Source organism: Oncorhynchus nerka, linkage group LG28, assembly GCF_034236695.1.
Source record: "Oncorhynchus nerka isolate Pitt River linkage group LG28, Oner_Uvic_2.0, whole genome shotgun sequence".
Lineage (NCBI taxonomy): Eukaryota > Metazoa > Chordata > Actinopteri > Salmoniformes > Salmonidae > Oncorhynchus > Oncorhynchus nerka.
This window is the reverse complement of record NC_088423.1, coordinates 32070799-32095818: the sequence shown is the minus strand read 5'-3', so window position 1 is coordinate 32095818 and position 25020 is coordinate 32070799. Positions and strand designations below refer to the sequence as shown.

General features: G+C 40.5%; 1 protein-coding gene across 1 annotated transcript; it reads left to right on the top strand.

Moving 5' to 3' along the window:
• Positions 1–5019: 5019 nt before the first annotated feature.
• LOC115113146 (bcl-2-like protein 11) lies at positions 5020–23205 on the top strand. The gene is made up of 4 exons (XM_029640443.2): positions 5020–5363; positions 7118–7482; positions 9200–9333; positions 20276–23205. The coding sequence occupies exons 1-4, from the start codon at positions 5347–5349 to the stop codon at positions 20402–20404; spliced, it is 645 nt and encodes a 214-aa protein (XP_029496303.1). The 5' UTR covers positions 5020–5346; the 3' UTR covers positions 20405–23205.
• The last annotated feature ends 1815 nt before the right edge of the window (positions 23206–25020 follow it).

The window sequence follows — 25020 nt, the reverse complement described above, 5'->3', positions numbered from 1 at the left end:
TCCACACAGTCTCTATAAACTTCCCCTTGTCCATGGGTGACATTTAAAAAATTAAAAATATGTACTGGAACAAATACCAGTTGGACAGGTAAATACTTTTAGTGTTTGGATTGCACAGTAGCTAGATTGCCTCATAGCTGACATTATGAGGTCAAATGACGTGCTATTGATTTTCTGGTTAGGAGCCACTAGGTGGCATTAAAGTGGGTTTTAGCACCACACAAACTGTGAATCTGAGGGAACAATCTCAGTTTATGAAATTAATATTCTCCACAAAATTGGAGACCTGTACAAACAATGACATGTTACTAGATAAACTTAATGAAATAAGAATTAAGGATATACATTTAGTCAAGCATATTATGAGCTAATACTTTTTTTAAACAGTTATGTTAATGCCTCACTTCATAAACGGAATTTCTTACTAAGTATTTAGCTGAGAAACATTCAATAAATTAATTACAGCATGTAAAGGAATAACATATTTTTCTAGTCTTAAGAAATATGTATTTGTTCACGCTGTCTCAGTGATTTGTGGGGTTGGCTGCCATTACTCACCCTCTCCACTCCATTAGTTTTAATGAGTTTCTGAATGATCCACGGGTAATTCTTTTCCCATGGAAACCATGGCTGTTAAGTTTACCCTCCTACTGATTGGGAACAATTACATCCTAGGCCCTCCTGAGTTTATGATTAATATGACTGTCCACACAACAGCCATGGGGAACTGGTTGGCTAATGAGGGAGGCTTCCTGCACCTATGACAGAGAGACCTGGTGTCAACTGAAACTTGTCAGAATAGCTCATCTCAATTTTTATTGCTATAATTAAGTTTGCCTGTTGCTGTGTAGTTACCTTCCTGTTTAGTTGCACAGTCAATATCTCAGATTGGGTGTTGGTTCCAGCATTTTCTTAGAACAAGAGATTTTGTGTGTCAAAGCAAGAAAGTTAGACCGATTATTATTGTAGTTAAAGTTAGGAACACTAAGTCAGTCGGCACTATTAAGTCCCATTGAAATATTTTACAAATGCACATAAAGCCCCCAAACTTGCAAATACACTTCGTTCTTAGGCAGTTCAATCTGATGCCAGTCTGAGCCTTGTAAAGATAATGGCAGTGGTGGAAAAAGTACTCAAATCTCATACTTGAGTAAAAGTAAGATACATGAAAAGAAAATGACTCAAGTAAAAGTCACCCAGTAAAATACTTGAGTAAAAGTCTAAAAGTATTTGGTTTTAAATATACTTCAGTATCAGAAGTAAATATAGTTGCTAAAATATATTTAAGTATCAAAAGTAAAAGTATGAATCACTTAAAATGTCTTAAATTAAGCAAACCAGACAGCACAATGTTCTTTTTATTTACGGATAGCTAGGGGCACACTCCAACACTCAGACATAATTTACTAAAGAAGCATTTGTATTTAGTGAGTCTGCCAGATCAGAGGCAGTATGGATGACCATGTTCTCTTGATAAGTGTTCGAATTGGACCATTTTCCAGTTCTGCTAAGCATTCAAAATGTAACGAGTACTTTTAGGTGTTAGGGAAAATGTATGGAGTAAAAAGTACATTGTTTTCTTTAGGAATGTAGTGACGTAAAAGTAGTCAAAAATATACATAGTACAGTAAAGATACCCCAAAACATGACTTAAGTACTTTACACCACTGGATAATGGGCTCTGGTATATACAGTGGCAAGAAAAAGTATGTGAACCCTTTGGAAATACATGGATTTCTGCATAAATTGGTCATAAATTTGATCTGATCTTCATCTAGGTCACAACAATAGACAAACAGTCTGTTTAAACTAATAACACACAAACAATTATGTTTTCATGTCTTTATTGAACACACCATGTAAACATTCACAGCACTGTGGAACATCCAGGTGCCCTTTTGCAAACTTCAAACTTGCAGCAATGGTTTTTTTGGACAGCAGTGGCTTCTTCCGTGGTGTCCTCCCATGAACACCATTCTTGTTTAGTGTTTTACGTATCGTAGACTCGTCAAGAGATGTTAGCACGTTCCAGAGATTTCTGTAAGTCTTTAGCTGACACTCTAGGATTCTTCTTAACCTCATTGAGCATTCTGTGCTGTGCTCTTGCAGTCATCTTTGCAGGACGGCCACTCCTAGGGAAAGTAGCAACAGTGCTGAACTTTCTCAAGTTATAGACAATTTGTCTTACCGTGGACTGATGAACATCAAGGCTTTTAGAGATACTTTTTTTTAACCCTTTCCAGCTTCATGCAAGTCAACAATTCTTCATTTTAGGTCTTCCGTGATCTCTTTTGTTCGAGGCATGCTTCACATCGGGCAATGCTTGTGAATAGCAAGCCCAAATTTTGTGAGTGTTTTTTATAGGACAAGGCAGCTCTAACCAACCAATCTCCAATCTCGTCTCATTGATTGGACTCCAGGTTAGCTGACTCCTGACTCCATTTAGCTTTTGGAGAAGACATTAGCCTAGGGGTTCACATACTTTTTTCAACGTACACTGTGCATTTTTAAATGATGTATTCAATATAGACAAGAAAAATACAATAATTTCTGTGTTATTAGTTTAAGCACACTGTGATTGCCTATTGTTGTGACTTGGATGAAGATCAGATCAAATGTTATGACCAATTTATTCAGAAATCCAGGTAATTCCAAAGGGTTCACATACTTAAGTCCGCCTGGACTTTGTCTGCTGCTCCTGGAACACTTACTGTAGATCCTCAGTGCAATAAAACACCTGCCATCGGTCTGCCCAGAGTTGTCTGTATCTGAATGTACCGCCAATTCATGATGGTCAATGCTGCTTACTCAAGATGCTGAATCATTCTCTTGCTGGGGACTGTTGTGAAAATGTGTAGATTGTACAGAACTTTGACTTGAAGGTCAGCACAAATCAGATCAGATTAATTTGCTATCTTTGTCTATACCCTGTCCAACAATGTTAAACATTTCAAGACATTACCTCCGTTATAAAAAAAACAAAAATTCAGCCATTGACTCATTTACAAGGCAATTCATACCAGTCTTCCTCATTACCATTTTCTCACATTCTCATTCATTGATTGCATTGATTTATGCAAATGTTGTGTCTCTGACTCCTGTTGTGTATGTCCTCCAGCTGTTGCAGCTGTGTAGATCAGTGAAGGATATGAGGCCCTGAAAATGGTGTCTGACTTCAATGTTCCCTCCTGCTGCATCTTTTTTTAATACATTTTTTATTTAACCTTAATTTAACTTGGCAAGTCAGTTAGGAACAAATTCTTATTTACAATGACGGCCTACACCGGCCAAACTCAGACAAAGCTGGACCAATTGTGCGCCACCCTATGGGACTCCCAATCACAGCCAGTTGTGATACAGCCTGGATTCGAACCAGGGTGTCTGTAGTGATGCCTCTAGCACTGAGATGCAGTGCCTTAGATCGCCGCTGCACCACTCGGGAGCCCCAGGTCCCCATTGCATCTAGGTCCCCATTGCTGGGGTGGCCAACCCTCGGGCTGAGTGGGCCGTCTATTCCCCACCAGAGTACCCCATCAGAGCCTCCATGTTATGAGCCCCACTGTGCAATATGCTGGGGCCGATCTCAGAGTGTCAGCTCACACCAGCTCACTGCTTGATCACATAGTTCTCAGTGAAAAGCCATGAGCTATGTTCCAATGTCCATACTAGCATACCACTAAGAATAATGCAACATATTGGGCATGCATTCTAAGTCGCGTAGTGTGGATATGAGAACAGAGCCCGTGGTATTTTGCCTAATCTGTACCAGGTTTGCAGACTACAGGCCCAATTGTTGTCTACACTCAGTGTTGCTTAGTGAATATGCTAATTTTGTTTGTACAAAAAAAGTTCTGAAATTAAATGTATTCATGATAGTAGTGGAACAGAACTACATTTTAACAACAAGTCTTAAGACTAATGTAATGTAACATTTGTTACTAGTTTCCCTCATGAGCTGAGACCTAGCCTTGGCCTGAGACAGTGCACCAGACCATAGGTGTATGGAAGCAGACTGTCTCAGTAGACACATGGACTGCACTGCTAACAGCATGAGGTAGCTTCACAAAGTGGACCAGTGAGCTATGTGCAATCGCCCAACAAATACAATCTCCAGTATATACAGAGACCCACTGGGCACACACTGGTTGGATCAAAGAGGTTTACACGTAATTTCACTAAAATTACGTTAAACCAATGTGGAATAGACATTGAATTGACGTCTCTGCCCAGTGGGGAACACACTTTTACTGTGAATCTCTCTGCCAGCCACTTTCTCTCATCAAGACCAAATAGGCCATTATGGCAGTTTTTTGATTCAGCGAGATACAAAAATTGTAAACACACAAGATATGTTTAGAATATATTTTATTAATATGAGAAAAGTCATAGGAAATGGTTTGTGACAGAATACATGTGGGAAATGTAGTACTTTTATATCCCTCAATTCACTGATCATTGGTTGCGAACCATATATTTAATAGTGTTATATTATGCAAATGATCAACACATGGATGATTGTGAGAAGGTGCAGCTGACTTTTTAACACTGTCTTTTGATATAGCCTTTTTTCTAACTGAGAATGTGTGGGCAAAAACGTGATGAACCAATGCAATAACTATTTTTGGGGCTCAAATACGTGTACTAAATTACTCTAGAAAAAGCCAATTCTTCTTAAAGTAGATCATCTATAAAACAATGTTTGTCTGAAATGTATTATCATCTACTGGAAGTTGTTATTTTAATAGAAAAATATCCTCCTCATAATTTCTCTGACACAAATTAAATGTTGCTTATGTATAGGATCTTGATAGCTGAAGTTGCCCCTCTGAATTTGGTAGGCAGATGTACTAGTACTACAGTATTGTAAACGGTTCGCCTACAGAGAGAGAGGGGGGAGAGAGAGGTTTATCTGGACACTTGAAGGGATGCTTTGAAACGAGGCTTAGATCCCACCCAGTGCAAAAGTAGGCGGGTCAGAGGCGGAGGATGGCATACAGGCGTCATCCCACTCTCGACTCAGACCAGACGCTTCAACTTTTTATATCAATCGCGAGTGAACTGCTACAGCAAGGAAGTATCCTCAGCTGAGCTGAGATATCCACCCCGGAGACAAAAGAGTCGAACGCTTTCCCCCCTCCTTCAAGCAACGTATATTTTGTAGGGGATCTGTTTTTACAAGGCGGAACCACTATTCTTTCGATGTTGACATCGTAGTTTTCTGATTAAAAAGGCATTGGACTCTAAACTTTTGCGTTTAGAGCGTATGTAAGAAGTTCAAAAGCGGATTTTCAGATATTTTACCGTTATTAACAACTGTTATGTCGCGCTACTGAAGCGGTTTAGGACATGTCCGATTCGTCCAGGTGAGTGCAAAATAAACATAAGGAAATAGCTTTGATGTTTTTGATAGCTATAATTTCAGAAGACTAAGAATAAACAATATAACAGAAAATCGCACCGCCGCTCTCCCAACTTTAGACTTCACTACCCAACATAGCCCCATAGGCCGAATTACTCGTTTTTAGATCATTATGCTGTCTAGTCTAAATGCATTTATTTTGTAGGCTACCATATCAAATAGGCTATTCATGTATTTATTTAATGAAACAAAAGTGTTGTAGTCGGCTCACGGCGCACGCCTAGACGCGCACGATGTAACATTAATTGGAGAAAGTTATTTTTTTTATGAAGTCCCTCTGGTGTCTCCACAACGGTTTAGCGTGGGAAATTGTGTTTTAACAGATGTCCGTCGTTCCTGATTATCTGTAGTAGCCTATTATTTCCATAATAGTAACGCTTGAAACACTCGCCTACGCATTTCCACTGGGCACACACTGGTTGGAACAACGTTATTTCCACATCATTTCAATGATATGACAGTGAACCAACGTGGAATAGACGTTGAATTGACGTCTGTGCCTAGTGGGATTGGTATTGATTTTTTTCCCACGACTGCCTGGATTTAGCCTATGTTGTGTAGCCCTGTTGGTTCCAAAGCGATGGTGTCTATAATATGCCTATAGGGCAGTTTTGGGGGGATAGGAATGAGAGAAAAGCAGGCACCTGATTGTTTTGTTTCCTTTTGTTTTCCACATTAACCTATCTTCGCTCTTCTCCGTCTATCCAGAATTTAATGTGCTACCTGTTGAAATTGCACGACAATGGGGCTCCTGTTCTCTGGTGATTCAGTGAAGGCGAGGGGCCGAATTGTGTTTCCAATTTCAAGACAAAGTAAAAAGAGAGAGGCTACTACTGCAACCTGTGGGTGGCGATAATGGACCAGTTGGCCGCTAGCCTATGATTTTGGATCCCGTTTTTTCGCCCGTCAGTCAAAAGAGGCATTAATCCAATCAGGTCTGCTTTCAACACATGTTGGTAGAATGTGTGCGGAGTCTGCCGACACTCAAGCAACAAACTGCGTGACTCTATTGTTCTTCGGTTTGACTGCGTTTTCGCTCTCTCTCAAATATGGCATTCGATTTAACTCTGAATTTATTTGATATGAGTAAGTATTTATGATATAATAGGCTACTGAAAGTATTATGAAGTATTATAGTATTATAAAGGCGACAGGTAGACTATAGGCCTAATAGAGAAAGAGTGTACGCTGCCTGCGATCCTTCATGCGTAAGAGATCCTCCATGCGTAATTCGGAACCAATTCGAGTTGCATACATTTTTCCAAGTAACGATCAGATTCATTTCGAAAACATGACTATAACTAGATTTGTCTTGGGGAAGCACAATATGCTATTCACAACTTTCATTTCAGATAGAAGTTAATTTGGCTTGGAGATGGGGCTGTGACGCACTTACTACGGCTCATAACTTCATGCCAAATGTTTCCCTCTGCTAAAAATGCTGGAATCAGCACTTCTGTCCAAACAAATAATGGATATAGGCCTACGTGGAGAGGAAGAAGTAACAGCGGAGTCAACAACTTGACTCGACCCGGCGGGATATTTAGTCATGCGCGCTCTGTTTTATTAGCCTATACATTCTATAAAGTATGACTGTTTAGACTTTGAGTCCACAAGAGCAAATCTCCAACAAATAATGACATTGCACGGACAAAATAATAAAAACAGCCTAACTCTGATACTTGATCTATCCTACAGACGACAAAATCAGTCCAATGGCTCGACCATCCTAATTGAGAGAGGGAAATACGGAGAATTGAATCCCGGTGGCGGAGCAGCCTCCGGTGCCGAACCGACTGACAACCCCCAGTTCAGCGAAGGGGAGCAGCAGTCACGGGGAGGAATAATGATGCCGAATAGTCTGCTTGGTTTCCAGTCGAGGTCGCCGTTGTTCAGAACACTGTCCAGGTCATCCAGTGGATATTTTTCGTTCGACAGCGATTCTATTCCAAGCTCCCCGCTATTGAAAGATAAGTCGACACAGACTCCGAGCCCATCTAGCCAAGTCATGACTCACGCACTGCAGCGCATGTCTCAAGCACAAGAGACCAATCGAGATTATGGTAAGGCACACCCTTGCTTGTGTCGCACAAATAAATGTTGTTACTCACTATCCAGCCCGCGCTGGGCAGCTGCATGGCATGGTGTACATGATAAATCATTGACGCGCAAATAATGATATGTGCCATGCCCCTGTGTCAATCGGAAGGTGCACTTTGTTTTGAACTCTTAACCCACACCAGTTCACGACATTGTCTGTCTATTCCAAGTATTGAGGACCATTGGTTTTGTAGTGTGTTCACTGATATGGGGGGAATTGGGCGCTTTTACGCAAGGATGCGTCTTGGTTTATTGCATGCTGTTGTTCCTTGGGCGGTTTGTAATGTATATTGTTATATTTACTTCAGTATCGTAGTCTTTACCACATCTGCATGTGTCCAGCCAACAGAATTGCGTGACCATGAGCCAACAGTTGGATTCAACCTCAGCAGGAAGTTTCTAAAGAACAGTATCTGTCCTCTGTTTACTGAGTTGTGTCATAAGCCACCAAGGATCCACCTGGGCTCAGACAGGGTGTGTGTGTGTGTGCACACGTCATAGCAAAACATGCGCGTGCATATCTGTGTTAAAGGCACCTGTGCGTGTTCACACAGATTTACACTCAACCTCAATAACATTCCCTGACAAAGCTAGTGGCCATAGAAGACAAGCTAAAGGAAATACACAGGGACAAACAGGCACAGTGCATAATAGATGTGATTGAGCAGCCTGATTCACTTGTGTCCTTTTATTTGCGCTCAGTGTTGCAAAGGCCACATGTAGCGAGTTTGAGTATAGGCCAGTCAAAATAGACCTCTGTGTCTTTTGTCAGCAGCAGACAGGGATTCCTCTCCGTTCATTCTCCTTAGGAGCCGGCTGATATAAGGGACAGATAAATCTCTATCTGTAGTGTTTCACCACATCTCTAATCCCAGAGGCTACTCTTAATGGGGTAGAGAACAACAACTGTTCTATCTCTGATCTTGGGAAGTCAGTGAACTGGCTCCAACTCAAATCCAGTTCTTTAGATAAAGTCTGAATAGTATGTTTGTGGAGATGAACAAATGTTCTCCAGTTTTAGTTCTACCATATGTATGTTATTGCCTGAGGGAGACAGATGCTGTGGAGAAATGACTTTCTGACTATCAGATATGAGTGATCCTAGCGCACATGTAGAACACCACAGCTGTGGTTTTATATCTTCTCTGGGCATAATGCCTTTGGTGACTTAAATGGCATTTTGATTTTGACAAATTCTTAACAAATATCCTTTATAACTCAGTCATAAGGTTGTCATAATATAACAGAATGCACATTTCATAATACCAGTCCTACACTTATCTTGGGAAATGTTGTGGTGATGCATGATGCATGTCATGAATTGTCTCTGTGCTGTGTTATTGTTATGTCTCTTTTATGACAGTGATATAAAAACATTATACCAGGCCACTTGCAGGAAAGTAAAGTAAGTGAAGTGGTTCCACATTAACATATGGTTCCACTGATATTACAGGGCCCCTGAGGGATATGAGAAATATTAGACATATGTTTCATGACACCTGTGAGTCATAGAAAGAGATCAGAACACATTCATATTGACAACTTAACCACACTATAGGAACCACTTGGCATGTCTGCGAAGTGTCATACTGGCCTTTTCTTAGTAATGCTGTAGCTTGGTCTTTGTTACTAGATTGTGTTCTAATGAGTTCTGACAGCCACTTGCTCTTTGTCCACCAGACGCGTGGCCCAACCCCCTCCATCCCTATAGACCACGGCCACCGCCAACTGCAGGGGACATGTGGCCAGAGACACTGATTGGCCAGGAGCTTCAGCGCATTGGTGATGAGTTTAACGATCTCTTCATACATGGGGTGAGTAGGTACACCACACCAGCACTGAGTCTTGTAACCTACTACTGTATATACACATACAGGGTTGGAGGAGCCAAAGATAAGTGATGATGAGGATGATAATGCCCCTTATATCCTGAAGATGCAACATTTTGGAGGTGTTAGCATTTAATTAAAGGACCATCTTCAGGGAATGGGTAGCTTCAATATCCAGGGGGTAGAAATATGCTACATAGGCACTGCAAAAAAGTATTATATCAGGGACTTGATAATCACAGGTGTCACTGCAGCGCAGGGGAAAGTTAATCTTCCCATTAGATAGTGTCAATAATTTAAGTGTTGTCTCAGAGCTGCTGCCAAAATCATGGCAGCGCTGGTGAACAAAATGCCTTTGCTGCCATGTGTTTTTTTTCTTCTCTTACTACTTGCACAATACATTTCTGGAGGTTGCATCACCTTATTTACAAACCATATCAAGGACTGCACTGTATCAAATGGTGCTGATAAGGTGCTCAGCTCAACATGTGCCATTCTAAATTATTTCACGCTTCCATACTTTCTTTGTGTCCTTGACCTAGCATAGACGCATTCTCTGCTGTAATTTCTTATGTGCTGAGGGCTCTCTGTTTTTATAACATTATTTATAATAGATACAGGACAGATCCAATAGCCACATTGCAATTGTGGTGCATAGTGCAGAAGGCAAGATAAAGGGAAATCTGTGCAACTGCTATTGCAACATTGTACAGTAGCTTGTATATGAGTACGGCGATTAATCAGCCAGCTGTTCATCTACAGTATAATGTCATGTCTTTGTACCTTAAACAATATCTGTGAGTTGGTGATTCATATTACCCTGGGTTATCAGTTTCCTGGTTTATTGTGTAACTCGTACACTTGAACACTAATACTCAAGGCTTGTTGTGTTCATTTTTGGAGAAAATATTTCGTTTACACTCTATGGAGAGTTTTCTCCCATGTTCCTTTCTTGTCACTCTCCATCTGAGCAGACTTTAATTGGCTGAAATGAAATACGTTTTTCTTGCCAGCTCATAACACCGGGATTTTCTTGTCGTGGACATTGTGTATCTTTGCATCTGAAGAATGTTATGATGTGTTTTCCTCATCACCAAGAGTCACTGCTTGGTACCCATAAAGGCGGACAGTTTGTCTGTATAACCAAAAAGATTAACTGAAGACACATTTCTTTCAAATGAGTGTGTGAGGATTTGCCGTGAGGTAAATGTTGTGTTACTAAAGGCCTCTGAATGTCTGAGGAGAAATAAATATTTATACATATTTCAACAAATGAGGCTGTGATTCAGACTTAACACACATTGTAGAACAGAACAGGGCTTGTTTGTGTGTGTGTGGTACTGTATTGGCTAGAGGCTAGTATTCGCTAATATGTATTTTGAGAACAATGAGCCCAATAAAAAGCAGAACATGTTGTGTTCAATGTTCCGTGTTTTGGTCTCAGGTGTTTGGTTGACATCAGAGTGAGGAATTCTGCAAGACTGTCTCTGTCTAGAATCTAGAGCTGTCTCATATGTGACCGACCGCCTTGATTCGGTCTTATGTAGCAAAATTTGAAATGGTGTTTTTTACTTTGGATAAAAGCAGAGACACAGAGCTACAAAATGGTATATCATACACTGCATTTGAGGAACAATGGGAAAGTAATTCTGCTTTGAAAGTTGATGAACTTGAAACCTCACTTTTAAGAAAATGGTGTTTGAATATTTTGTTATCTACTGGAGAGCTCTTCTTTGTCTACACCCATTCAGCATCATTCACACCCCTTAAGCTTTAGCCCCCACCCAAACTCTGACCATTTTACTCACCCTAGCAGAGCTGGTTAGGCTGTTTTCATGTTATCCAGAGCGTTGGTGACTGTAACTGTGCTGCTGTCAACAAATTAATTACGCTTTTTGCAGACGTTTACTGACACCGGCAATATTCAATGGGTTTTTAGCGTTCGGTAATTCATCAGTTATTCTGCGCTCTGACACACTCAGACAAGAGTGTAGAATGGCCAGACTGAATTTATGAATGCATCCGACATGGCTACTTGCATAGTGGAGTCTTTTGTTACCACATATAGCTAGCTAGCTAACTAAACAATTAACCATAATCCCAACTCATGATGTTACTACCCTGCATGAATCTGCAGGTAACTAACTAACCAGGTTCAATGTTAGCTAGCTAACATTAGGTTATAACTAGCCAAGAAAATTATTCTGCGGTATGAATAATAAGATCATACACGTAACGTTAGCTAGCTAGCTAACAGTACACTTTAACCTCTTCAGTCGACCCTCTACTTTTTTGAACATTCTGTTAAAAATCGCGCAACATTTCAGCGCCCTGCTACTCATGCCAGGAATATAGTATATGCATTTGCTTAGTCTGTGTGGATAGAAAACACTCAGACGTTTAAAAAACTGGTTAAATCACTGCTGTGGCTTTACCAGAACGGCATTTACATCGAAAAGCACAGGAAAAACTGATCACTGAAAATGGGAAAATATATCCATGCGCTACTTGATCCCATTGATAAAGGTGAACCACAATTAATTGACTGAGGTTGCAGTACCTACAGCTTCCACACGGTGTCTAGAGTCTTGTCATTTCCCTTCGAGTTTTTTCTTGGTCAAACACATGCAGGACACCGTATCTAATCCGGTCTAGGACCGGATATTTTCGTTGAGTTTCTAGCCGGACATTTTTCCAGACGGACAGCTAATGATCTTTACATCGCCTCCTGATGAATTTTATCGCTTATTAACGTTTACTAATACCTAAAGTTGCATTACAAACGTATTTCGAAGTGTTTTGTGAAAGTTTATCGTCGACTTTTTGAATTTAAAAAAATGACGTTACGTTTTGAAACTATGTTTTTTTCGTTTATCACACAGTCTACATATAACGATATCTAGGCTTTATATGGACCGATTTAATCGAAATAAAGACCCAAATAGTGTTTATGGGACATCTAGGAGTGCCAACAAAGAAGATGGTGAAAGATAATGAATGTTTTCTATTTTATTGTGCGGTTTGTGTAACGCCGAAATGCTAATTATTTTGTTTACGTCCCCTGTGGGTCTTTTGGGGTGTTGCATGCTATCAGATAATAGCTTCTCATGCTTTCGCCGAAAAGCATTTTAAAAATCTGACTTGTTGCCTGGATTCACAACGAGTGTAGCTTTAATTCGATACCCTGCATGTGTATTTTAATGAACTTTTGAGTTTTAACTAATACTATTAGCATTTAGCGTAGCGCATTTGCATTTCCAGAGCTCTAGTTGGGACGCAAGCGTCCCGAGTAGAAGCAACAGGTTAACTTGAAATGGAAAATACTTTGTCAAAATTAGAAATGTGTACTATCTGAAAATGTAGCTCGCTAGACTATCTTAACTGTGGTCTGAAATCGGAGTAGATAGCCAGAGCGAATTTACCAGACAACATTAACATCTATCAACAGTTCTTGCAATGACATTCTATTGAAATGTATACTTGCATAGTGGAGTATTTTGTTAAGACACGTAGCTAGCTAGCTTGCTAAACAATGAACCATAATCCCTACTCATGATGTTACTAAACTGCATGAATCTGCAGGTAGCTAACCAACCAGGTTCAATGTTAGCTAATAGTACACTTTAACTTGAAATTAAAAATCTTTATGTCAAAATTAGAAATGTGTTATATCTGAAAATGTAGCTAGCTAGACTATCTTACCCGTAGACATCATAGATGTCACGGATGCCATGGTTGCCCTTAGTTTGAAGATGTAATCCGAAGATAGGTGGTTTCTCCATCTCTTTAGCTATCATACTCGAATTCCGCTAATGCAGTTTTACTACGCAATATATTTTTTTTAATGCAGCATTAGACATGATTACCTACACATACTGACCAGCTCAAATAGACAGAAGCGTGCTATATGGCAGACCAATCCAAATTCATCTCTCGGCATGTCCAGCCCACTCATTATCTCAGCCAATCATGGTTGCTGGCTTTTTCTGTGGCTAAACCAACTAAGCTCGTAATTTAACAATTTCTTACATATTTACAGATGGCATACAAGTTTGATATTAAGGCACTTGAAAGTTCACATGTTCGAGAAGGTATTTATGCCAAAAAACGCATTTTGATTAAAAACATTTTTTGTACGTTCAAATGGCACTCCTGTGAAGTAGTTGACCCGCGACAGGCCTAGTTTCCTGAAACGGGTGACATATGTCTCCTATCTGTCTCAAATGTCTATTAAATAACTACACTGCCTTCGGAAAGTATTCAAACCCCTTGACTTTTTCCACGTTTTGTTAGGTTACAGCCTTATTCTAAAATTGATGAGGGAAAAAAAACTATTGAATCAATCTACACACAATACCGCATAATGACAAAGCAAAAACAGGTTTTTAGAAATTGTAGCAAATTTAGGAAAAATCTAAAAATGAAATATCACATTTTCATAAGTATTCAGACCCTTTACTCAGTACTTTTTTGAAGCACCTTTGGCAGCGATTTCAGCCTCAAGTCTTCTTGGGTATGACTCGTCAAGCTTGGCACACCTTTATTTGGGGAGTTTTCTCCCATTGTTTTCTGCAGATCCTCTCAAGCTCTGTCAGGTTAGATGGGGAGCGTTGCTGCACAACTATTTTCAGGTCTTCATAGATCTTCGATCGGTTCAGGTCTGGGCCACTCAAGGACATTCAAAGACTTGTCCCGAAGCCACTACTGCATTGCCTTGGCTGTGTGCTTAGGGTTGTTGTCCTGTTGGAAGGTGAATCTTCGCCCCAGTCTGAGGTCCTGAGCGCTCTGGAGTAGGTTGTCATAAAGATCTCTCTGTACTTTGCTCCATTCAACTTTTCCTCAACCCTGACTAGTCTCCCAGGACCTGCCTCTGAAAAACATTCCCACAGCATGATGCTGCCACCACCATGTTTCACCGTAGGGATGGTGCCAGTTCAATCTTTGTTTCCCCAGACCTGAGAATCTTGTTTCCCATGGTCTGAGAGTCTTTATGTGCCTTTTGGCCACTCGACCATTAAGGCCTGAATGGTGGAGTGCTGCAGAGATAGTTGTCCTTCTGTAACGTTCTCCCATCTCCATAGAGGAACTCTAGATCTCTGTCAGAGTGACCATTGAGTTCTTGGCCACCTCCCTGACCAAGGCCCTTCTCCCCTGATTGCTCAGTTTGGCCGGGTGGCCAGCTCTAGAAAGAGTCTTGGTGGTTCCAAACTTATTCAATTTAAGATTGATGGAGGCCACTGCGTTCTTGGTGACCTTCAATGCTGCAGAATCTTTTTGGTACACTTCCCCAGGTCTGTGCCTTGACACAATCCTGTCACGGAGCTCTATGGACAATTCCTTCGACCTCATGGCTTGGTTTTTTGCTCTGACATGCACTGTCAACTGTGGGACCTCATATAGACGGGTGTGTGCCTTTCCAAATCATGTCCAATCAATTGAATTTACCACAGGTGGACTCTAATCAAGTTGTAGAAACATTTCAGGGATGATCAATGGAAACAGGATGCACCTTACCTCAATTTGGGGTCTGAATACTTATGAATAATTTCTGTTTATTTTCCAAAAACCTGTTTTCACTTTGTTGTTATGGGGTATTGTGTGTAGATTGCTGAGGATTTTTATTTATTTAATCCATTTTGGAATACGGCTGTAACGTAACAAAATATGGAAAAGTCAAGGGGTCTGAATATTTTCCAAAGGCACTCTATATACAGGTTATTACATTGTGTGTTACTGACAAATTCAGGTGTTTCATCTGGCTTTATGTATACGTTTTCAACTGCCAATAACTGTCATAATGCTTGTATCTGGATCAGAGGTAGTTTCTCCTGGCTAGTAAGTTATTTCCTTGTAAACAAAGCGTTTGTGTGTTTTCAGGTGTCGCCTAAGGTGAATTAAAAAAACTTCTGCGCAGTATGATCACTGATCTGCAGATCTGTGTCATTTGTCAGACTTCCCAGTTCTCACTTCGGATTGTCTCTATGTCCTCTGGCCACCCACGCAACTGACCAGTGACCTACATTATTCTCGGGATGACCTGATTTTGTTTTGCTATTACACACACACAGACACACACACCCCCTCCTTCTCTGCCTAATAGCCATTATGGAAAATACTCTGGCTGTCTGAGTGCGCAATCAAGATCAAGTTTTGGGGTTAGAGAGCTCAGAGGAGGAAGGGTCAGGTTATAGTGACTGGGCAGATGGTTAGTGAGTGAGTGGTTGTGTTGCAGCATGGCAGGGCTACGTGACTGCTCAGCTTCATTATTCCTACCCTGTGGTTAAGGCTCTCAGAGAGCCCACTGTGGTCTCTAATTATCCACAGGTCCGCCTTTACAGGCCTCATTCAGCCAGCGCCATGGAGACCCACTCAGTCCAGCCCCGGCCTGGCCCTCCGGACCTGCTCTTTGACCGGCTCTTTCTCCCAGTGTGAGTTTGAACCCAGGGCTCTAGCGGTTGTCATGCTTTGTGAGAGGCACTGGAAAGAACTTTTAAGTGGAGTTGGTCCACTGTTAAGTCTTTGGGTGTGTTGTGGGTTTGGGTGTCTCCATACTCTCTTCATCTGGTTCTGGTGTTGCTTGCGTGTATGTTTAGTGGTGGCAATGCTGTGAAGTTAACTTTGCATGTGAAGGTGCTCTGTCCTGTGGACTGAAAAAGGAGGCTTTAAATTCAGGGCACTCCTCTGATACTCTGAGCGTTTAACTGAACCTTCCCAGACTGACAGATGTGCAGGGTTTTCATTTTTGGGACTATTCCATTGGTTCCATTGCACCAGGCCTGCTCAATAAAGTGCAGCTAAAGTATTTGAAAGAAATCCAAGTACTATTTGAGCCCAGGTCTGGTGAGACGTCTCTCCAGTGGTAGATATGGCAGATAGTAGTGTGAAGCAAAAAGGACAAGCACCCTGCTAATGCAAAGCAGATGTCTGGCCACAGAAACATGTTGTATTCTAAGAGAACTAATGTCTGCATTTTGCCACTCAAATTATCTGAGCATTTACATGGCAGCTGACTTCTTTGTTGAGTTTCTATTCTGTTTTTAAATGGATTTTGTTTTTTAAATGATTTCCCTTAGAAAGTGGTGACACCCCATCTTATATGTGATGCAAGGTTATTTTGGCATAGGACCAGCAGTCTTTCTCTTGTAGAAAGAGGGAGAGAGAAGTTTGTCTGTTTGGAAACTATTTTAAGCAGCTGTGTAATACCTTGTTTTGATCAAATAAAAGCACAAGCTGAGTAGCATTGAGTGTTTCAGTGACAACGTTGTTTTTCCTCAGGCAGACATCTGTGAACGTATTAGCGAGTCACTTTAATTTCATGTTGTCTATTCCAAATTCTGTCTGCTCTCCCAATTTGGTCGAATTGTTTTTCAGTGTTCTTCTGGTCTTGTAAGTAATGGCTTCTTTGTTTTGCTTGCATGTGGTGCTGCACTCTACGTTCTCTCACCCCAGATCAATTGTCAGAGAGAGATTAGTCAGTCTGTGTACATGCCACAACACATTTTGGGCACAGAAACAGCTCAATACTCAGACCCTGATCCATCATACTTGAGACATGGTTTAAGTGTTAATGGTTTGCAACATTGTACCAATTTGCTGGTTATCGGTGTAAAATGTTCAGTGTGTGTATTTAGTGAATTTGGGTATTAACATACCCAAATTTTAGAAGAACATTAACATTATTCTTAAAGGGAAAGAGAAATTGATCTAACTTTTAAGGGGAAAAAAACATGATTCTTAAAGGGAACTAAGACTATGATTTTTTAAGGAAACTAACAAGTACAATACTCCGTTTAAGCTATGTGTGAAATAGCTGAAAGTCTTTGAAAGTAATATTGGAATATGTTTTCTACTGTACCCTCCCCCCAGCTAATAACATATTATTAAAGGGATCATTCACCTGTTGATTTGCCTTATGCCTCCCTCTCATGTTGCATGCATCGGGGTGTGAAGTGGCATGTGATTACATACTGTGTGTACTATATAATGCCATACAAAATGCAACATGTAGTCATGATACTATAATACACATCAGAGAGGTTTTAACCTCAGCCTCAATGGCCAAATCTCAGGATACAAGTCTATGTGTTTACACTGTTGAAACCACTGCCTGGAATGGCAGCATGTGTTTAATTTGTAGGGCTTACAGTAAGTATAGAAGTCATTCCTCTTTCCATCTCATTCTTTAAAATCTCTTTACCATAGGAACATACAGTATTTGTTTCACACATTTTTAAATAGTCCTAAACTTCGAATGAGGATATGTTCTAATCAAACAACCTTTCAACAGATTGTTTTACGTTTTTGTTATGTCTTTCGGAACCATCATTTACATCTAGCCAAACCTTCGATCTGTCAATTCTCTAATGAACTCATCATGTTTGGCCTGAATGAGAATGGGGTCTTACAATGTTGCCAGGCTTGCTCTAAGTCTATCTCACAGAGGAGTTAATGCACCTCAATTTAAGTTAACTTCCTCATCACCTGTTTCCTCAGACACTATTCACAGTCACTCCAGGTTTCTGTGGTTCTTGGCACAACTCATTTAGCGTAAAACCAAGCATTGATATTCCTCTTGCATTTGTTCCTAAAATCCTTTTGTTGAGAGCAGAATACCTGAGGCACAGGGCTGGTTTACAATGTCTGCATGGTATGGTTACCTGCCAAGCTGCTCTGAATCCACACACCTGCAGTGATTCACTGATGGAGCGATGCCCAAGTCATACTTCAGCACAGCACAAAAACAGTTGTTTTTTTTCACCTCGAAGCACTAAGGGAAAAGTATAACTCAGACTTGGTGTTTTCTCTTCATTTTATACTTGTAAAATGAATCACGCTTCCTCCGTCCCCTCTGCCAAAGGGCCACAGGGGAAATGCTCAGCGCTTATCGCAAAAGCCCTGCCAAACTAATGGCCTCAGGCCAAAGTGCTGGCCTGGCCAAGACAGCCACCTGTTTTCACCTCCACTATGCCAAGTCTGCAGAGGTAATTGGCTGTGAGGGGAGTAGTCCATCCATCCCTCATTATTAGGATACCATGACCTGGCCATGTCCAAGTGCACCACTGAAGACCAAATAGAATGTCTCAATCTCTTCCCTAATCTCTCCATTCACCTCACAGTAAAAATGTCCCTATTTGTGTTTAGTTCATGAAGTGCCGTTTCCATTGGAGCTGAAGTAGCTGCCCTAATAGAATGGCCTTTATGACACTGCTGCTGCATTGTATTGCTCATTAAGAGATATCACTCATGTCGTAAACCTGGTATGTTAGGGTTCTCTTCAGCCCAAGGCTGTAGGACTAGTGTGGTCGTTTGCAGGGCCTCTGACCAACATAGCAATGTTGACACAAAGATCAGAAGAGCAGAACATTAACCCTCAATTGAGAGGGTAAATACAGTTAAAGTGGTTTGCTCATTTAAATAAAATCACATTTTATTTGTCACATGCTTGGTAAACAACAGGTGTAGACTAACAGTGAAATACTTACTTATGGGCTCTTCACAACAATGCAGAGAGAAAAAATATACAAATAATTGAAAGATAATAATAGGAGGAATAAATGCACAATGAGTAATGATAACTTGGCTATAGACATGGGGTAACAGTACCGAGTCGATGTGCAGGGGTACGAGTTAATTGAGGTAGATATGTACATTTAGGTAGGGGTAAAGTGACTAGGCAACAGGATAGATAATAAACAGTGGCAGTGGCAGTAGCATACGCGATGAGTCAAAAGAGTTAGTGCAAAAAGGGTCAATGCAGAAAGTCCGTGTAGCTATTTGGTTAATTAGCGGTTTTATGGCATGGGGTTTGGAGCTGTTCAGGGTCCTGTTGGTTCCACACTTTAATGCTCAATTGTGCTTCTTTAATTCAATGCTGTGTACACATCATTACCAAACTCATTCGTATACAAACACTTCATGGTACTGTATCACAGGAGCACAAACACATCATGGTACTGTATCACAGGAGCACAAACACATCATGGTACTGTATCACAGGAGCACAAACACATCATGGTACTGTATCACAGGAGCACAAACACATCATGGTACTGTATCACAGGAGCACAAACACATCAAGGTACTGTATCACAGGAGCACAAACACATCATGGTACTGTATCACAGGAGCACAAACACATCATGGTACTGTATCACAGGAGCACAAACACATCATGGTACTGTATCACAGGAGCACAAACACATCATGGTACTGTATCACAGGAGCACAAACACATCATGGTACTGTATCACAGGAGCAAAAACACATCATGGTACTGTATCACAGGAGCACAAACACATCATGGTACTGTATCACAGGAGCACAAACACATCATGGTACTGTATCACAGGAGCACAAACACATCATGGTACTGTATCACAGGAGCACAAACACATCATGGTACTGTATCACAGGAGCACAAACACATCATGGTACTGTATCACAGGAGCACAAACACATCATGGTACTGTATCACAGGAGCACAAACACATGTAAGAACAGTATATGTATTTGTCTGGGCCTCTTGTCTGAGTGTGAAGTGAACCCACTGGTCCTAACACCTGGAGAGGGACCAAGGGTTTGGGTTGAAGTGGACCAGGATGTCAGGAAAAAGTTGTGTTGGCCTGATTCCTGTGTTTGTAGGGCTGCATGTGTGTGATGACGAGAATTTACCCCTCATGAAAGGACTGGCACACTGACCACAGTTGAATTCAGCCATGTCCATAGCCATTATTATCAGCAAACCTCTGGTGTCTGCTTTCCACACACAGCACGGGTCATTATGGTTGTCAGGTGAATGGCACTATTACGCCATGTGTTATTACAATATGTTGAATGCTTTATCCTGTATGTTTGTGTATATGTTTAGTGGTAATGTATACACGAGTATGTGTATGTAACAGGGCTCTTTTCGCTGTGTCCTCCACAGCGCCTTGCTGGCAGAAACGGTCAAGTTGCCCAGGCAAACCTGCAGGAGATGCACCAAGAGCCTGCCTTCCTACTGTGGATGGGGCTCCTGATTGGACGACTATTACAGATCATCCTGCAGAGAAGATGATGGGTAGACAGAAGCCCCAATCCCATTCCTGCAGCACCCAGCAGACACATACTGTAGCACCTGGGAGAATTATGTCAAAAGACCCTGTACATATGTGATTATATAAAATGCTACATTTTCAGAATGGATCCTCCTGCGTAGATGGACCAATACAAATTTGTCTTGATAGTTTTTAACCTTCAATTGGCTCAAGATTCCCTGATCCAGGATAAGTTGGAATAGGGAATGTGTACAGCTTTGGAGAATACTTTCTTTGGGAATTCTACAACAACTGGAATTTTGCACCTATGTTTCCTGCTCAGATTTGGAAAGCTGAGCCTAATCAAACCACCAAAGATGGAGTGTCCTGTTGCAGAGCACTCACCGGGATAATGCCATGTGGATAATGCTTTGTGGAGGTAAATGTGCCTTGTACAGTTTCTCGCTTTTTTACTAAGCTGTTTTCTTTTTGTTGCAGCTATTTATTTTTCACCTATGTAATTTAATTTGTTTGTGAGTTTGGCCATGGTCAGATGTGTCGAGTCTGCGCTGTGTCTGTTCCTCCTGGTTCTCATGGCTTCTCACTGTTTCCTTTCCTCATCCAAACATCATCTGCAATTCTAATTTGATGCAACCAGTTCCACGGCCGGTTCCATTGACCCAGACATTTAAATCTTAATATTAAATATGAAATTATTTGTACGCACCATTTTTTAAATGTATTTTCTTTCCAAACATATTTAGTACAATAGCAAGGATGTTAGTAATAATTGTAAGAACAACAACAGCTGAAAACATTGATAGCAAATACAATGCCTAAAATAATCATATTTAATTCAATTAAAGTACATGAATTAGGGCAAATAATATAAGTTCTTGAAACAACTTATTTTACTGTTGTCTCACTTGTTTAACCCTGCCCCTTTTCAGATGTCAAACATAATTGCTGTTATCATTTAGCATTTAGCTTGGACAGGCTGTTGTCGGGGCTTTCATAGCCCAGCTGACACTCATGTTGGCCCGGCCAAGTCCTTCACAGCACTGCCAGGTCATTAAATGCTCATAGAAGCTTTGCTGGAAGAGAACCAAACTCTGAGCACCAGGGGAGCAGGGCTTTGTCAATGGAGAGCCATGAGCTAACATTAGCCAGAGGAATAGGCAGAGAGAGCCAATGGGTTCAATACAGGTTTTAATGGATGGGATGACTTGCAGTGCTTGAGAACTTAGATCGATAGACAGGGATAAAAACCACCCAACAACCTTGAAGGATCTATATCCAAATTCTTGAAAATGTGTTGTATTTCTGATCTGTGGTAGTATGAATGGGTTTTTTAAGGCCCAGTGCAGTCAAAATCCTGTTTTTCCTGTGTTTTGATGAAACTATCCCTTTAAAAGTGTGAAGGAATTTGAGGCAGTATAAGTTAATATATACCAATAACAAAGAGTTCCAACCTCTTTGCCAATAACATTTAGTTTTCAGATTACATACTCAGACCACTCCAACAGTCCTAACAAAATTATTGCTAGAGAAATAGTTTTTGCTAAAAAGCTATTTTTGTTTCCTTTCTACAGTTTTAATGGAAAACTATTACAGTAAGGCACTTGCTTAATTGTTACCCAGAAATTATTTGATATTGAGATAAAAACAGATGCATTGGGCCTTTAAGGAAAAACAAAAATTGAAGTAGGATTACTTTGAATGTTACATGCTACCACATTGTGCACCATGGGTTGGTTGGAAATGTTATGTGTCCTCGTGTGAGCCAAAGATTGATTACACTGTAATTTTGCTGGTTAGATCTTATTGTATAGTACAGTATAGGCGTGGTTCAGTCCAACTGCCTTGGCCACCCTTTTGATTCCATTGCCTCATATTTGTCAGTCTGCCAGTATTTGATTTGAAAATTCATTTCACACCCACAGTTCAATAAATGTTATCCATGTAATTAAATGTTAACGGTATAAAATGTGCTGATAAAAGCCTATCTTTAAAATAACATAGCACTTACAGCTCATTAGAGGTTTTAATTGCCAAACATCTGCCTTTTAGAATTTTTTATTTAAAAAAACTTTTTTTGCCGATCATGTAGACAAAATGTAAGGTATTAGTTGATGAAATTATCTGCAAACCCAATTTTTATTGAGAAGCGTATCATTCCGTCATGTTCTTCTTTGTACCAAAATTGTACTGCTCGGCCATGTCTTTTATATATTGTATGACTGTCTTTTCTTTTTTGGTGTTGTCAAATGAAACCAAAAACCTCATTTCAAAGTTGTGTATGTCAGAAGGGTGTAGTCGAGTCTAGTGGCTTTCCAAGAGAACAACTGAAAGCTGAATTTTCACCTTCTGAAACTGATATGGAAACTTCTCAGACAGTCAGCCAATGGTTCCATGTACTCTAGATATCAATCCATTGAGTGACAGCATAGTCCATACTTCTTAATGGGTAGAGACCAGACCATAGATAGAAATAGCATTTTTCCCAGACACATACAATAACTTAATTTTGATCCGCAACATTCCCAAGTTGTCCTTAGCAAGAGCCATGAATTTCAACCAGTGTCATGTCATCTTGGTGGAGGAAGTGCAGGTGTGTCCCTCTTGCACTATGATTACTGTCCCAGAATTCTGTCTGTTCAGGACACTTTTGCACTGAGCGCAGTCTGACATAAACTGATTTATCTGACTCACAGGACCCAGTACATTTGTAGCAAAATGTAAATTTCTTTCAGTTTTTTTTGCACTGAAATGTTTTAAGGTTGTGATTTAAATTGTGCATAATGCTGTGCCTGTATAAAGCTTTTTTTCATCTTTTTAAAAATGTGTTTCTGGAATCTTCTTTCATTGTTGATTAAACCACATTCTTTTTAATGATAAGTTAGTAAGCCCCTGTCATTGTTCTATAACTAGAACCACTCATATTGCAGTCATAATGGAATTAATCACAGGCAGTTCATAGAAAGTTTGACCAAAGAAAAATGTGTGGCGAAATATCTTTAGTGCAAACTTTCATTAACATGTCTTTATTTATGTAAGTGTCACACAGTAAGTACATTCTCAAAAATGACTATTTGGGTTCAAGTGGAAATTGAAAAGACTATTTGTGTATCTGTGTAAAAGAGGACTCTCTTCCTCTGTGTGGCGGCCACGCTTATCTCTGATCATCTGCAGGACATGGAAAGTACGGTACCTTCCCTAGCTTGGCAAAAACAGCCTGAGATAATTATACATCCCGTATTCAGCCTGTCAGTGGCTGCTACACTAAGCCCCATGTGACTGTGCACAGTCCAGGGTGAATTCCAGTATTCATATAGAGAAAACCTTTTATCCACTTAGTGGCAAGGTAAACTATTGAGAGGACAGTACGGTGGGTAGGTATTTATTCAGCCTGAGGTGTAAACATTCGGTTGAAACTTGCGTAAGAATTGTAAGATGAGTCAAATGAATCAAGAACGATCTGAACTCCTTCTCTATCACACACACACACTTGAGCATGTGTCTGAATTCGAGCATGATGACCCCACAATATATTTCAGCTAAGTATTATTAAAGTTCAGCTGCTTGGTGAGAGTTTACATTAACTTGAGTTAACAGACGAGCTGACTATTTGAGCTTTGTAGAGATCCAAACTGAGCCCTGAATCCCATCCTGTTCACCACTGACTCAGTGGAATACCCAAAGTGGTGGACTACTACTTGAAGGATCACTAAAGACCCAACTATATCAGCCCTATGATAAATCAAACAAGTGCATAGCGCACTTATATACAATACTATTTTATTTCTTATTCAGTTCTTCACTTGCTGGATTCAGTGGTATACACAGGCCATAGCACTGTGTAATCTCTAGGAAGAGCAAATTAATTAGAATCCATTATCTGTTCAGGTCATCCCACAACACTTTCAGTTTCTCTTGTGACAGGGATAATGGCTCAATGGCATATTCCCTTAATTTCACCTCAGGCGGAAGAACTCATAGCACATGGGATTTTTATCTAATACAGAATGAGAATGTCTACAGGATTAGAAATTCAAATGCTAATTGACTGAATTTGAGAGAAACCATGCCATTTGTAGTGTATTGGTATAGCACAGTGGTGCTATTTCACAGTCATAGGCTTTTAGAGATGGCTGATTTTCAATGACAGCCTCTACAGCTTGAAATGCACAGTGAAAATCTTTCTGTATCTATTCAGTCTGTTTTTACCTCTCTGCGCTAAAGCCAAGAGGCAACGTGTTTAGGATACTGTGGTCAGAGACCCCAGTCAAATCTCTTCCTCTGTTGAGTGCTTTGAAATACTTCATGTGAGACTCATGTTGAACTTAACTTTAGTGTCTTGCCTTTATGCCTCCCCCCTTTTGAAAATGTAATGAATTTTTAGAAATGTTGAGTAGTTTCTTTGAGCTCATCACTCGTCCCTTTGATAATCACAAGATTAAATCGTTTTTTTTCCTTCTCTCCTTTCTTCTTGACACGTCAGCAGCTGGAGTTGACCTCCCGAGAGGGGATGTGTGTGTGTGTCTGTGTGTGTGTGTGTGTCCATGCATGCATGAGATTCGTATGGCTCAGACACATAAAAGAAGATCCAACACAGAACAAAGGGCATCTTCACGAGTCCTGGTTAATCTAGTGTGTG